The sequence below is a fragment of the Exserohilum turcica genome, assembly GCF_000359705.1.
Source record: "Exserohilum turcica Et28A unplaced genomic scaffold SETTUscaffold_7, whole genome shotgun sequence".
Lineage (NCBI taxonomy): Eukaryota > Fungi > Ascomycota > Dothideomycetes > Pleosporales > Pleosporaceae > Exserohilum > Exserohilum turcicum.
The window spans coordinates 1,585,105-1,600,013 of record NW_007360288.1 but is presented as its reverse complement, the minus strand read 5'-3'; the positions used below and the strand labels follow the sequence as shown (position 1 = coordinate 1,600,013).

At 51.9% G+C, this 14,909-nt stretch overlaps 8 protein-coding genes across 8 annotated transcripts; 4 read left to right on the top strand and 4 right to left on the bottom strand.

The window, feature by feature from the left end:
* The first annotated feature begins 2 nt into the window (after positions 1–2).
* Positions 3–1,102, top strand: SETTUDRAFT_165647 (uncharacterized protein). Its single transcript, XM_008032289.1, has one exon. It carries the CDS (start codon positions 145–147, stop codon positions 745–747), a length of 603 nt encoding a protein of 200 aa, XP_008030480.1. The 5' UTR covers positions 3–144; the 3' UTR covers positions 748–1,102.
* A 95-nt stretch (positions 1,103–1,197) lies between these two features.
* SETTUDRAFT_23443 (uncharacterized protein) lies at positions 1,198–1,875 on the bottom strand (the record flags this gene model as incomplete). Its single annotated transcript, XM_008031875.1, has 2 exons — positions 1,198–1,703; positions 1,800–1,875. 2 exons carry the CDS (start codon positions 1,873–1,875, stop codon positions 1,198–1,200), a joined length of 582 nt encoding a protein of 193 aa, XP_008030066.1.
* Positions 1,876–2,389: 514 nt separating this feature from the next.
* Positions 2,390–4,283, bottom strand: SETTUDRAFT_173896 (uncharacterized protein; the record flags this gene model as incomplete). Its single annotated transcript, XM_008032288.1, has 4 exons — positions 4,150–4,283; positions 4,020–4,092; positions 3,927–3,970; positions 2,390–3,877 (listed from the first exon to the last, which is right to left on the bottom strand). The coding sequence occupies exons 1-4, from the start codon at positions 4,234–4,236 to the stop codon at positions 2,390–2,392; spliced, it is 1,692 nt and encodes a 563-aa protein (XP_008030479.1). The 5' UTR covers positions 4,237–4,283.
* A 127-nt stretch (positions 4,284–4,410) lies between these two features.
* On the top strand, positions 4,411–5,597 carry SETTUDRAFT_44083 (uncharacterized protein; the record flags this gene model as incomplete). Its single annotated transcript, XM_008031981.1, has 2 exons — positions 4,411–4,469; positions 4,530–5,597. The coding sequence occupies 2 exons, from the start codon at positions 4,411–4,413 to the stop codon at positions 5,581–5,583; spliced, it is 1,113 nt and encodes a 370-aa protein (XP_008030172.1). The 3' UTR covers positions 5,584–5,597.
* Positions 5,598–7,145: 1,548 nt separating this feature from the next.
* Positions 7,146–8,198, bottom strand: SETTUDRAFT_34939 (uncharacterized protein; the record flags this gene model as incomplete). Its single annotated transcript, XM_008031941.1, has 1 exon — positions 7,146–8,198. The coding sequence occupies one exon, from the start codon at positions 8,196–8,198 to the stop codon at positions 7,146–7,148; it is 1,053 nt and encodes a 350-aa protein (XP_008030132.1).
* Positions 8,199–8,949: 751 nt separating this feature from the next.
* On the top strand, positions 8,950–10,045 carry SETTUDRAFT_44081 (uncharacterized protein; the record flags this gene model as incomplete). Its single annotated transcript, XM_008031980.1, has 1 exon — positions 8,950–10,045. One exon carries the CDS (start codon positions 8,950–8,952, stop codon positions 10,015–10,017), a length of 1,068 nt encoding a protein of 355 aa, XP_008030171.1. The 3' UTR covers positions 10,018–10,045.
* A 3,690-nt stretch (positions 10,046–13,735) lies between these two features.
* SETTUDRAFT_23438 (uncharacterized protein) lies at positions 13,736–13,968 on the top strand (the record flags this gene model as incomplete). Its single annotated transcript, XM_008031874.1, has 2 exons — positions 13,736–13,867; positions 13,918–13,968. 2 exons carry the CDS (start codon positions 13,736–13,738, stop codon positions 13,966–13,968), a joined length of 183 nt encoding a protein of 60 aa, XP_008030065.1.
* A 106-nt stretch (positions 13,969–14,074) lies between these two features.
* SETTUDRAFT_34937 (uncharacterized protein) lies at positions 14,075–14,791 on the bottom strand (the record flags this gene model as incomplete). The annotated part of the gene is made up of 1 exon (XM_008031940.1): positions 14,075–14,791. One exon carries the CDS (start codon positions 14,789–14,791, stop codon positions 14,075–14,077), a length of 717 nt encoding a protein of 238 aa, XP_008030131.1.
* Between the last annotated feature and the right edge of the window lie 118 nt (positions 14,792–14,909).

Genomic DNA, 14,909 nt, shown 5'->3' with positions numbered 1-14,909 from the left:
AGGGCACGAGCACATTGGCTCAGGAAAGAAAAGGCCATAAGGCTAACGTCGTTGGCCGCTGCAAGAGCTCAAGCTACCGTCCTCGAGGACCAAGGCCTACCGGCTGATACTGCAGTATTATATGAGAGAATGCTGCAGAAGAATATGGGTGAGTTCTTAGAGGAAGAAAGAAGATCAGAGGCATGGCGCGAGCGCTTGGGTGCGCTGCAGAACAACAAGTCTTCAGAAGATTCACATGCCCTGTACAGGACTGGCAGAGAAAAACTCGGGGTCTCTAGTGACTATAACAAGTTACAAGAAGATCCGCTAGAGAAGAAACCGGTCAAAAAAATAACCATATGGGGTACTGGTTTGCCAGACCTGGCCGATTGTGAATCAACAGCATCTCAAAAGATTGCACCCACCTCTGCTGTACCAGAGACAGACAAAACCCATAAAACCTCTATCCCCGCGGAGGAAAGTTCTGCGGAAGTGGAAAGACAGGTACAACATGCAAAAGGTGTTGCCATGGTTTCCGACGAACAGAAGAAGCCTAGCGAGAAAGCCTCCACGGGTGTCGAGACCGAAAAGCAAGAAATGGACGTATCGAATAACGATGTGCAACCAGAACCTAACACCGTGTCCTCACGTTTGGCGTATGCTTTTGAGAGGATAAAGTCTGCATTCTTTGGGCCAAATGAAGCCGCAGAAGCGGAAGGAGGAAGCGCCGCACCTCAAAGCCGCCGACAGAGAAAGCCTCGGACATGACGCGCATCAAGACAGGACTGTATTCTCAAGATTCAGAATCTTCTCAAACCAGAAAAAAGAATGGCTCGTAGCCTGAGTATTGGTGCGATCCAGAGACTACGACGGACATTCAGACGTCGCGTGTCATGGACGTCAACTCTGAGCATGACGACAGAGCGGAGGATGCAACGGGGTCGCTTTCACGCACTTTCGATGCACAAACTGCAAAAGCACTTTGGTCATTTCCATGTACTGTATATTGTTTGTATTATATGTGTACGATTTCTCTTTCGCTGGACGCCACGTGCGTGTATAGACAAGGTGCCGCACACCAGAGCTGTGCCATGTAGCATATGCATGATAAAAGCAGATTCAATTTCCCAAATATGACCTCTTATCTCAGATATATAGATCCACACGCCTATGGAAACAACATGCAATTGCCACTCGTCCCCCTCCGAGCCTCTTTCTTCACCTTCCTAGCACCGTCGCGCCCGCACTACAAATCGTTGCCGCAGCAGTAATCACATATCTCCAGGCATTCAGCCTTGCCCATGTTTCCACAATGCACTTCATATCCACCCCCTCAGCCCAGCTCTTCGCCGCCCCCGTCGCAGAGTCCCTCTCAGTGCCGCGTCCCATGCCCTTGAACACTACTTCGTCCCCGCCCAGCAACTCGCGCGCCTTCCATTTTCCCGCGCCATTGACCCCCGGCTCCATGTACAGCGCTGTGTACGGCGCAATGGATGCTGTTGCGAGGGCAGCGAGACCATACAGTTTTGCAGCTGCAGAAAAGGACGAGGAAGAGAAGAACAAATACGCAAGTAAGGCGTTACTCGCAGTGCCTAGCATGACGAGCGGAGCCACGAATGTAGGTGCAAAGCGATACGCCTGCAGCCATTGCCTTGCGAGCAGCTTGGGCGGCGCATGCGTGGTGAGTGGCGGGATGAGAACGTGGGGGTAGGCGAATGTGAAGCCTGGGTTGATGTTTAGCGGATGGAAGAATGTGCTACTTTGTACCAACGGAATGTGAGGGTTTTCATATCTCTCTCTTTTTTTGTGATATGTCTTACCCGTATATAATGTCGGCGCAATGATTCCCACGGCCTGCAGAACCGGTACACTTCCACGTGATTGTTGCTCAGCCATGGCTTTAGCAGTAACTATGTACACGCAGCACCACGCTCAGGCAAAGATAAGAATACCAGAGAGAAAAGCGACACGCAACCCGTTTGATCCCAGCGTTTGAAAAAAAATCGCGTTCGAGTATAACCAAGCTGCAAGTATGGTCCCTGGCAGGGCTGTTTGATGTCATTAGCGCCTTGTTTCACAAACTTGATTGACAACGGGGAATGCGGTGGATTATTACCCGTCGGGGATGATTGTCGATCAGAACGCTAGAACCAACGGGTCGATCGAGTTCATGCTGGGGTCAAGTGTCAGGGTATGTGTGTGTGTGTGCATGTGTGTGTGGCTAGGATCGTCCAATTTCGTCGATCCCTTCCCCTCTTCCTCTCCCCGCGCGCGGCGCGTATCAGGGTTATATATCTTATCGTTGTGCCGAGATAGAGGAAAAAAAACGAAAAAGGGAGGGGGAAAAAGGAGATTTCGGCATACGTAATCACTCTAATCTTACATGCTGCATCTACCTTGCTAGATACTTTTACAATTGGTGGAGCAAGGCCTGGACTTCGCTTCGCAGTTGATGCAGGCCAATGTCCTTCTTGATTCCAAGCCTCCGACACTGCACCTCTACTTCCTTCTTTTCCTGCCAGCCTCTCCCTAGTACAACAACGACAGGGTACCCGATAAGATGTGCGTCTCTTTGTTTCCAGCCTAGGTTCCTTCCCGTGCGGTCGTCAAGCACTACATCCATGGGCTCGTTTCTGGCCTCACCATGCAGTATGTCGTAGACTTCTGTGATTTCCTTTTCTTCGATTCTTGATGAACCAAGTACCACGACTTCGTATGGTGCAATGGCTCTCGGCCAGTTGAGACCTTGTGCGTCTGATAGGAGCGATGCTACGGCGCCGATGATGCGCGAGACGCCGATGCCGTGGCAGCCCATTTGTATGGGTGAGGGATGGGTTTGGTCTGGTAGAGCGACGACGGCTTTTAGAGGCTCGCTGTAGCGGGTGCCGAGATGGAAGGTGTGGCCTACTTCAATGGCTTTTTGGACGTGTAGTTTGCCTGATGCGCAGTTGGGGCACGAGTCGCCGGGCTTGGTGATTGTGAGATCCATGTTTGTAGAGGAAGCGTTACTGGACAGAGATTGATCATAAAGGTCGATGGTACTGGTAGCCATTGGAAGGAGAGTCGAGAGGGTTGAGGCTGCGATGCCTGTGTCCATGTCGAGGTCTGCAGGCAATGCCTTCTTGACGGCGTGCAGATTGACGAATTCAGATACCTTGTCCCATGATACTGCATCGCTTGTCCCTAGCTCAGTCGGTCGCGGTATGTGGATGTTGATTGCCGTCTTTTTGTCTATGCTTATGCCTGTGACGACTACCGCGTCGCTGGTGTCTGGTGCTGTCTCGACCTTCTTTTCCACGAGCTCCTCGTTTGCGATATAAGCACACGAGTTACATGACCATACATTGTCCTCGCCTTTTGGTGACACAAAGTGATACTCATGGCTTAGCTTGCCACCCATGTTGCCAGAGTCGGCATCCGCGACAAGGTAGGGAAGCTTGAGTTCGTTGAAGAGGTTGTTGTACGCCTCTCGGACTGATTCATAAGTCTTCAGAGCAGCTTCTGGTGAGTGATCAAAGGTATATAAATCTTTCATCATGAATTCCTTTGCCCGTAACAATCCCTGCCTGGGCCGTCGTTCATCGCGGTACTTGCGGCCTATCTGGTATAATCTCAATGGCAGCTCCTTGTACGAATACACCATGCTGGCAACAAGGGCTGTGATCTCTTCTTCGTGAGTGGGTGAGAGTAAAAATCCAGATTCTCTCCTATCCTTGATGCGCAGGAGTTCAGAGTTTGCAGAGTACCGGCCGGATTGTTTCCATAACTCTTCAGTGGTAATGGTGGAGAGTGAGAGTTTAGAAGCACCTATAGAGCCCATGTGCTTGTCTATAAGCGCCTCGAGTTTGTTTTGCACGCGTAGACCTAGTGGTAGAAGGTGAAAGACGCCTGAATGGGCCTGCACGTGATGAGTTGCAGGTTCTGAAATTGAACGAGGCAGAGATTACCTGGCGTAGAAAACCACTGCGTATGAGCAAAGAGTGTGACTCATCTTCTCAGGTTGTTAGTGCATGTATGAAGATAGGATGAGGTTGGTTTACCTTGCTCTCCGTCCAATGGTGATATTCCGCCCGTTGGTGCCCAGAACCTGGACAGGCGGTTTCTTGAGTCGGTCTAAAGCAACTGTTAATTTGGACCTTTTAATGAGCAACACTAACGATGATGCCTTACAGATATGCACCTAGTGTTTCGGAAACCTTGAATTAATGTTCTCGCCGTTTGCGGTTGCCGTGCAGCTTTCCACATATGAGTCGCCATGCCCGCACGGCTGTGAAATGACCCGACCAGATTGATCGTGAAAATCGAAGTCCTTCGGTGTGGCTTGGAGACAAAAGATATAGGAAAGGGTGATTCGCCTCAAGAGGGCTTGCGACTGGTGAGAATCGCCGCCGTCGAGTGTTCTCGCACGGACCATCTCCGAACCTGGAGCGCATGGAAATATTTGGAGATGCAACTTCGGCCTCTTCAATTGCGACACAACGACAGCTCAGGTAAGTGCTAGCGCTCTGTGACCGAGTTCCCTACTCTCGTGCATTTTTTGACACCCGCAGAATGCCTCCACGGATACGCATACGGCCACGTGCCCTCGGCGCCTGCACTTCACACCCCAGGCATGCTACCCTCTCTCTCCCAGCAATCGCAACCTACGCCTCGGCTGCAACCGCCTCAGCAACCACCCCCGCACCCCCCATCCAGCAGACACACAAAGCCGTAGCCCCCGTGCTACGATACCCGCCCACGCAACCGCCCTCTCACAAGCCGCCGGAGGTCCGCAAGACGCAATTACACCGACAGTACCAATCGCTGCTCAAGTCGTCGCCTCTGATTCTGATCTTCCAGCACAACAATGTCAAGGCTGTGGAATGGATGAGCATACGGCGGGAGCTCGCCATAGCGCTCAAGAAACTGGATGCCCAGCGGGCGGGCAGCGGCAAGGAACCGCTCGCCGACGAGATCAAGATGCAAGTTATCCAGACCAACATTTTCGCCAGCGCATTGCGAGTCGCCGAGTTCTTCCACCCCGAAGACTCGACGCTGGACCACGCACAGCATCCCACGGATCCGCAGACGGCGACGAGCGCGCAGATACCGCAGACGAGCAGCCATGTTGCCGACGAGCGCTTTACGCACGGGCTGTCGAGACGAGCCTATGAGATTGCCAACAACAGAAAGCTCAAACTGGAATTGGAACCCCTTCTATCAGGGCCCCTGGCCGTCGTCGCTTTCCCCGCAGTCGCCCCCGAATATCTCAAGGTAGTTCTGTCGATTCTCTCGCCTTCGAAACCAGATTTCCCCGCTCCAAGCCGGAGAGCTAACCCAGACTACTACGAGCCTGCTGTGCAGGCCGGTCTCCAGAAGCTCATGCTACTGGGCGCGAGGGTAGAGGGCAAGGTGTTTGATGTCGAGGGCGCCAAATGGGTTGGTGGTATTGGTGGGGGCATCGACGGTCTCAGGGCGCAACTCGTTCACATGCTCCAGGGCATTGGTGGAAGCCTTACCTCCGCTTTGGAGGGCGCAAGCAAGAGCTTGTACTTTACTGTCGAGGCACGCCGACTCGACATGGAGGAGAAGGAAAAGGGTCCCCAGGAAGAGAAGAAGGAATAAACACTTTACCTTTTATGGGAGAATGGGGAATTGTATATCCAAATATCAAACCACTGTGAAATCGATATGTATAAATACTGTATCACACACACACGCGCGCACATTAAATTTGCGTCGACATTTCATATACATCCTTTTTCTTTTCCCGCAATTTCCCATCTTACGAATTCGTAGCTCCCACACATCATCTCCCTTCTCTTTTTCTTTTTTTCTCTCCTCAAACTCTTCCTTCGTTTTTTTTTCGTATCATCCTACATGCTATCTCCTACATTCACTAGCCACATTTCTCTCTCCCTACATGAAACATATCCATGATTCCTTTTTCTTTCTTGGTCCTTTGATTTATCCCACCCACCTCCGGCTATTGATCCCCCCTTTTTTTTTGTTTCTCCCCCTTCCCCACCTTTGCCAGACAAAGAACGAAGGAAGAGACAATTGGATCAAGGAAAGAAAGAAAGAAAAATGGACCCAGGAATCCTTCGAGAAGGAGAGAGAGGGTGAGGGGGGGGGGTATGATGAGTGGATTCAGACAATGTTTTGCTTGATTCTCAGATGTGCATAGTCTTGCTTTGTAATGAGTTTTTTTTTCTTTGTCTCTTTGTCTTGTACAGCTTGACAAAGAGAAAACATACACAGAGACACAGAATGAGAATGAGAGAGAGAGGGAAAGAGAGAGAAACACGTAAAAAAGGTCTAATTTTGACGATTTGATTCGTTTTATAACAGGAGTCCACAAGAATTGCGGCGTGTGGGTTATTCCCAAGGGTATCATGAGGAAGGGTTCGGTGGGTCTTTTTTAATCCGCCTCCCAAAATATGCACATCTCGAAGGAGGTTATGGTTAGGGTTGTGTTGTGTTGTGTTGTTGTTGTGTTGTTGTTGTGTTGTTGTTGTTGTGTTAGGTTGAGGTTTTTGGAGTCCAAGAAAAAAAAGGGGAGGGGAGGAGGAGGTTGTGGTGGTGGTGGGGGAAAAAGGGAGAAAAGTACACACGCGCACACAGACTGTTCCCTTTTCCACCCCCGACCGACCGACTGACTGGATCAAACCAAAACAAATCGAGCTTTCCCATACGTATACGCGCGCGGACACACAAGTGGAGGAGAAGAAAAAACAAGCAAGTTCAAAAAAAGGAAGAACCAAACACGACACAAACAAACATCGTAGCGCCCCAATCTGGTTTCCCCCTTCCCATGGAAGTATAAAGTAGGAATATCATGATCGTCATACCGTTTGCTTCGCCTCGTTCGATCGATCGCTTTCCGCTGCGCATTATGCCAATAGAAAATGATGTGTGGTTGTTGTTATTGTTGTTGTAGTAGTAGTAGTAGTTGTTGTTGTTGGTGGTGGTGTAATTGCTGTTGTGGTGGTGGTGGTGGTGGTGTGATGATGATGGTGATGATGTGACTGGTGACGTTCTTCTCCGCCTTCTCTTGAAGCTTCAGTACCGCCGCGCCGTTGCTTTCATGAAACCGAAATTTTCCTGTAAACGCCAATTGTAGAGAGAGAGAGCCGGAAATCCTGATGCTGCTAAGGTCGTGTGTGCGAAAGAAAATGCAGACGCTGCTATCGCCGTGCGCCGCCTACTTCTACTGAATGTGATGTTCGTTCAAATTGCAGCTTCCGCCTCTTGTTTGCCATGGTCCCTCCTGGTGTGTCTTCGCCTCCGGTGGAATCTGCATAGTCGTCTCCGAAGCCTTCACCGTAGCCTTGGAACGCAGCGTCGGTATAGCCACGCTTCGATCCCGATCTCTCGGGTCTTACGAGGCCCCTATTAATGTGGTTGTTGGGTGTTGGTGCGGATGATGTGTAGGGTGTTGTCCGTTGCGGCGGAGCGTCCTGTGCTTTGGGCTTGATTGCGTCGTCGGTGCCCAGATATGCCTTGTATTTGGCGGCGTCTGCATTGGGGAGAGATCCAGGGCCCATGCCTGCAAATGCCCCGTCGAGGAGCTGGCTGAATTCAGGAGCAAGTCCTGTGCCGTCTGGTGTCAATGCAGTCTTGTCGGGTTCTCTGTTTTGGACGTGGTTGGGCTGCCATATCTCTTCTGGTAGCATTAAAAGGTCACGGAAGACGCCGTCCATTTTGGTTGCCTTTGGTTTGCCGGCAATTTGCATCTGCTTGATGTGGCCCTCGTAGGACTTGCGAAGCTTGTTAATCTTCTCGCCTGTTACCGGGTCATTCCGGGCTACGGAGCTGGCGAGCGGCTCGAGCCTGTAGAGTCTGATGAGATTTTGCGAGGCGTGCGGCCGCGACTTTTGGATTTTTTCCGTGCCGAGTTTGAACAATTGGGGCCCGCTGATGCCCTGGGCGGCCTTGAGGCGGCCGTCGGGCGTGTAGGGCGACTCTGGTTGCCGGTTGTGGTTGGACAGCCTGTGGTTGCGTGACGCAGCAACATCATCGTCGACGCTCTCCTCCATCGTCGCATCGCCGTCGCTGTCGATGGTGGCGCTGGACAGGAAGCCGGCGGTGCTGGCCGGAGTGGAGAAAGGGTGCTGGCTGGATGCCGATGCGGCCGACTGGGAGAGCGAGTGGGACATGGGCAGCGACGAGTGCGGGGAGCGGTCCGACGACGTCGTCGTGTGTGTCGTGGCATAACCTCCATTGGATTGCGAATTCATCGAGGAGTAGGGTGGCGACGTGGGCGTGCGCGGGTGGATGGGCGTCTTTGTCGTCTGGCCGCTCGCCTTGGCAGCGACGTCAAAGGGCGGGCTGGCGGGTGAGAATCTTCCTATCGAGTCCAGGCGTTGGCGTTTTGCGCTGTGATCCGACATAGAGGCCGCTTCGCAACGGGCGAGTGCGTGCAGAGGGCGTAGGGGCACGGCGGGCCTGGGGGAGCGGGCTGGGGGGCGGCGGGCTGGCCGTGAAGCGCTTGGCGGCGTCTGCGCGGGTCGACCGCGGCAGCAAGGGAGAGCGCTCTACTCAGCAGGGCGCATTCGCGGGCGGGCGGGCTCGGGGCGGTGGAGCGCGCGAGAGAGCGGCAGGCGGCAGCTGGATGCGGGCGATGGCGATGGCGATGGCGATGGCGATGGCGATGGCGTGGTGTTGGCGGCGCGGTGGGCGGAGGGTGCGGGAGGGTGCGGTGGGTGGTCGGCGGGAGATGCGAAGATGCGAAGGAGACGATGGGCAGGCAATGGACAGGCAATGGGGCGCACCGGCGGTTTGGGCTGAGCGCTGCGCTGGGCGTCACGTGACGCGCGCCCGGGGCCTGGTCGCTTCATGGTTCCGTCACCTCAAACCGCGTTTGCTGCTAGGCTGTGTCACTCGACGACATCCCCGACGACATCCCCGACGCCATCCTCGCCGCGCCACCCACCATGGCCACGCAGCACGAATGCTAACTGCTGCTGCTGCCGCCCGCCGCCCGCCGCCATGGACAACGCCCCCCCGCGCCCGCCTCGCCCGCCCGCCAGCCCCCCCAAGGTCGCCCAGCCAAAGCCCCAGGCCCTGCCCTCGCGCTCTGGCCCCAGCTCCATCCTGGTCTCGCCCAGGCAGAAGGGCAACCCCATCCTCAGCAGCGTGCGCGCCGTCGCCTGGGAGTACTCGGACATCCCCGCCGACTATGTCGTCGGCGCCACCACGTGCGCCCTGTTTCTCTCGCTCAAGTACCATCGCCTGCATCCCGAGTACATCTACAACCGCATCCGCGACCTCAAGGGCCAGTACACGCTCCGCATCCTGCTCACCATGGTCGACATCGAGAACCACGAAGACCCCCTGAGAGAGCTGTCCAAGACGTCCCTCGTCAACAACGTCACCGTCATGCTGTGCTGGAGCGCCCAAGAGGCCGGCCGCTATCTGGAGCTCTTCAAGACGTTTGAGAATGCCGCCCCGACGAGCATCCGCGCCCAGCAAGCCGGCACCTATTCCGAGAGCATGGTCGACTTCATCACTGTGCCGCGCAGCATCAACAAGACCGACGCTGTCGGCTTGGTCTCCAACTTTGGGAGCATCCGCACGGCAATCAACGCCTCCCCGGAGGAAATCGGGCTGATTGCTGGCTGGGGTGACAAGAAGGTGCAGCGATGGTGTAATGCTGTGCGCGAGCCGTTTCGAGTGCAGAAGGCGGCAAGGCGCGGCCTTGTAGAAGAGTCCCGCAACATGCCCGTGGCAGAAGGTGAAGACCAGGCGCCTACCGCAACACATGCTGGTGACACAGCACACCAACGGGTAGACGACGCCATACCTCTTGCGAAGGAGCTGGAGAGATCTGCTCCTTTCGCACCCTCTGGCTCAGACGCGGATAAGCGACCTGAGCATCGTCCTGCTGAATACCTCAACGAAGACGACGAGCAGGCAATGCGCGAAGCCGAGATGAGTGGTGACTTGGAGGCTAATTCGGCCCAGTCACCACTCGCAAAGCCCGCCAAGAGGAAACAACCAGATGAACAAATCAGTGAAGGTGTCATGGCAGCACTCAATGAACTGAGGAAACAATAGATCATATAGCATTTGACGAAACACGCCCCATTTTATTCAAACACCACTCGAGTTTCCAACTAGCGCAGCCTAACTTGATATGCGGCTGTCCTATTGTCTTAGGGCGCGTAGGGGGTGCTCTGGCCCACGGTTGTCCGCCTCTGCTCATTGGTGAGCTGTCAGTGTTCAGGCGTGCGGTCTAGCCCAGCTCCCCCACACTCACCTCACTATCCCAATTGCCTCAACACAATCACGTGCACCCTTTCATCCGTCGCAGGTCCTCTTGAACCCAGACAGTGCCGCCCAACCAACCATGCCAAATACTATCGAAGCAGCAGACAACGAAACCTACCCGAGCCAAACTACCTTTCAACCTGTACTGCTTCGGTTTTACTTACAACTGGTCCTAACATGTGTCATTTCTTCGCTCGGCTGCCGGCCGAACTCTAAATCAACATCTTCGGCCTCCTTGGCACTCTCGACACCAAGCCGGCTAGGCTTGTCAGCAGATGTTTCCGAGTTGACGCTGCCCCGGCTCTGTTTAGAAGCATAGTTGTCGGGATATATCTACTCTACTTTCTGCATGGTGCAGAATGTTAGCCTTTTTGCACCACAATAGTTATATGTGTAAGACATGAAGCTCTCGCTACTTATCAGAGTATAGCAATACATCCGGTCTATTCCAACTGTGTAAAAGAACTTGTCTTTGACGGGACACTTTACAACCCAATAATTGCATCTCATGGTCTCTGTTACAAACAGTTGGAGAAAGCGATTGAGATAACTCCTTCTTAATCTAACTGCATTTATCCCATGAATGATTTCGACGTGTTGATGCAGCGGCTTCTACAATGTAGTCGAGTACACAGTATAAGTTAGCGGTGAGACCCTGTACCTTATACACAGCAGTAGAGGGTTATAGATGGATAAATAGTCAAATTGTCTATAAGATGAATCGCTGGTAAGTTTGCTTCGCGATTACAGGGCTTATGGCTATAAGCAATGCTAACTAAACAAGAGAGGTGACGGAAGATGCGCTAATAGGAGAGGTCCCTCACACCTGTCTGGTTACTCGCGAACCACCCTTCGTCCTATCATCTAGTTCCTCCACCAAAATATAGTGAAGCTTAGCTACAAATATAGGAAACATCGCCATCAGGAGTTAGGTGCCTTATGTACTCCAATCCAAGACAGCAGTCTCTATGACCGCAATCCTCTGCTCTATGTTTCAGCAAAAGGCGAAAAGTTTGGTAATGATGGAACAGTAAAAATAAACTTACGGAAAGCGTGTGAGCAGTCATGGTCAATAGGGCCAAAGCGAGTATGCTGAGGCCTGCCAGCCACCAGAGTAGCGCCAAGCCACAATAACGCGATGCTAATGAATGTCTGCATCATGTATGTAGTTTGAATTGTAGATCTTGAGTAATGGTAAGTATGGATGATGTCTGATGAACGTGTAGCAAACAGAGAACTGGTAGCGATTTATAGGAAGAAGATGGATTCGAGGCGCGCCTATGCTTAGGTACCTATAATCTGTGCGCAAAAGAAAACTCTAGTTTCCGCCTTCTAATCGGCCTGTGAATGCTAGGTATCCTAGCTAGATAGTGAACAGAGTAAGCGCCGGTTTACATCCGTCACCGAGGGACTGACATAGAGATATTCCTGTATGCTAACCGAGCCTCCAATCGCCATCTAGACTTGAGAGGTGACAGTGCCAAACTACCTTTTAAAAAAAAAACTGGGCAAAAACCAGTCTGTGCGTGACTTTGGATATCAGCTTCTAATTACCTGGGATTCCAGAAGGAAGCCTGTACTTACGAAACTGTACTGATGGTTACCGTACGAGTTATGGGAAGAAAAGAGGAAGAAAAAATCATCTCTAAACTGACGTTAGCGGTAGAGCGGAACGGATTGGAAAAAAAGAAGATTTTTTTGAATTGATTTATAAGATGCAGAAGGACCGATGTAGTGACAGAGTTCCTATATTGTTGCTTTATGTAGCGATAGTGGCGGTACCTTTTGGTAGTAAGACTGACTAACTCGCCTGTTGCACGGTTGCTTCTTCGTTGGATGAGTTTTTTGTACGGAAGACTGCAATTCAGCGTTCAGGTGTGCTTTTTTTTTGGGGGGGGGGGGGCTATGGGCTCTAGGTAAGTGTTGTGGATATATGTGACGCAAAGGAAATATATTGTTTAGGAACAGAGATGTAGTCTTATTGTGAACAGGAGCGTAGATCTTGACGAGTATGGTTTGCAAATTAGATCAAAAACAGATCGGCTCTTTTAGACAAGCTTTAGATATTCCGCGTTAGAGTGGGCTATGTCATATATATTGTGAATAGAGTGTGGTACGCAAAAAAAACAGCGTACAGGACAGGTAGAACACCTTTAGCTAATCCGGGTTAAGATGAGCATAGTGATTTATGCACATCACGCCCTTGGACTCGTACATCTCTCTACACTTGTATGTAGGTGGATCTACAAGCCTACTATTTTAGTTATTAAGTTATAGCCAGAAGATAGGAAGGCACTTACAATCCTGTCTTCTTTCTATAAAGCACACTACCGAAAAACATGTAGACACGCAGTAGGTTATCTTTGGATACAAAGTTCGTATATACATGAGCATCAGGATAAACTTTTTCTAACTATCTATGATTGATTTCCAAACTATCTACAGAGATACTTGCAGGGCCCAACCATGTCAGCTTTTGCCATCTATCATGTCAGCGTATTAGAGTAAAGAATGCTTACTTTGGGAAAAGGAAAAAAAAAACTTCTAAGCCGCACCAAACACGTGATTATCTGTAAGCCTACCGCAGACAAATCAATACTTCTGAACGATTTCTTTTCTCTCTGGAAGAAGCGCCGAGCCGTTTTCTCAATTCATGTCTCTAGGTTAGTGAACTCGAAACCTGGGCAATCCATGTACGTCCTAGATGGGGAGACCCAATTTACTACCCTAATATCTAACGGACTGCTTATGCAATCGCTTACACGAGGCCTGAGATATATGCCTAACATCTTGTCATTCGTGCACTTACCACGCCGACCAACTCTCCCCGTCGAGACAACGGATCAGCATGGGCTGATGCCGACAGGGCACCCTCCAGGCTGACCGGTCCAGAGCAACCTTGCCGTCAACTCGTCGGTGCTATTCTCGAGTCAGGAAACTAGGATGCGTGAAATGATCATTGAAGCGCCCCACTACGACAAGTGGATCGCCGAATTTGCCTTTCCCATAATATTTTCGTTTCCCATTCCGGACAATGTTCATGCCGGCAAACATCTTATTATTTCGTCATCCAACTAGGTTAGAGCTGAACATGAGTATGTGTTTCCAACGTTGGTCACAAGAAGACGCTATGCTATTCACGGTCCATCGTCTTGGCTGCAGAACCTCCTCAGACACAATTTGGAAACTTGGCCACACTCCTGGAAACTGCTCAGCATCTGTACCATCTGTCTTTTACAGTACCTCGCTGGGCGCATTCTGCACACAACATGTATGGAAGCATTTTCCCTGGGGGAGAGCCTATCCTTCGTCACCTTGGACTTGGAGCAAAATGGCCGAAGCTTCGCTCGCTAAGCCTCCAAGGCATATATACGCGTGAAAGCAGGATATCATCGATCTGATAGCTCGTCAAAGTGAAACGCTTATAGCCCTCAGTTTCACCATCTGCAGCCTGTGTGCCGGTGCCTGAGCAGACGTTGTGGACCAAGTCATCGCGAATACACCAATGATTTCCATCTTTGCTTTAGATCAGGTTAACAAGTCCAACCCGGCATATGCAGCTTACTCAGCAGAAGATGGAGAGGACTGGCGTTACCGCGGCCATTTGATTATTGACCATGACGGGAGTCAGGAATTTGTACGTGTTCTACTGACCTGTCAAATATGCAATATGCTGATACATTCTAGATCAACGGCAGCCCTAACAAGAAATCTGTCTACGACGCACCTCGCAGGTAAATTGTCAAACTTACCATGCTCCATTGAATTCACCTGTAATGAACACTGCATCCCCTGGGTCCTTCAAGCCTCGTTCCTACTCCCCCATCACAACCCCATACTTGTATCAATCTTCCCGCTCATCATCCGCCTCCTCCCCCCTTTCTTCCTCCAACCCACCATCACCCTCACTTCCCTGCTCACCCTCTCCCTCATCTTCCACACTTACCGTCTCAGCCCCCTGGCCCTGGCCCTCCCTCCCCTTCCCCTTTCTATCCCTCTTGAAATTCAAAATCACCCCACCCCCACTCGCCGCCCACGCCACATCAATCTTTCCGATATCCTCCTGGCTCCTCCGCACCCGCTCCTGCTGCATAGCCTCCCACCCATTACTCCCCAGCGCACAGTAATGCACCACCGTGTCGTCTCGATGATGGACGCGAGCAGGCAGCGGCCGCCACGACGCCGGCAGATAAGACCGGAGGGGCTGGTAGTGCAGAGGCGGAACTCGCGGCGTCGTCGACGACCGCAGGCGGCGCGGCATCCGGATTGGATCTGACGATGCATGTGAGGGGGGCTGCTCGACCGTTGGAGGCGCGTCTTGATTTGGAAACGGGAATATCATTTCCACGCGTTGGCGTACGGGCGCTGTCGGTGCGCCGGGCGGCGATGTACATGGTATTTCTCGGCCTGGCGGTGTACATGGGAGTTCACGGTTCGGTGTAGATTGTACTTCGCGATTCGGTGATGTGGATTGGGGCGCGAGGCTTTGCGATAGCAGAGACGGTGGGTTGGCTGGAGGCGAGGATATGTACTCTGGTGCGACTGGAGGTGTGTTTGACATTTTGGATATGTAGAAAATTAATTATACGTAGCGGACTGTGTCGTCTGGGTATAGTTGTACTGCGTGAGATGCAGAAACAGAAGCACCGAGAAAGCATCCATCTTGAGATGATACCCAT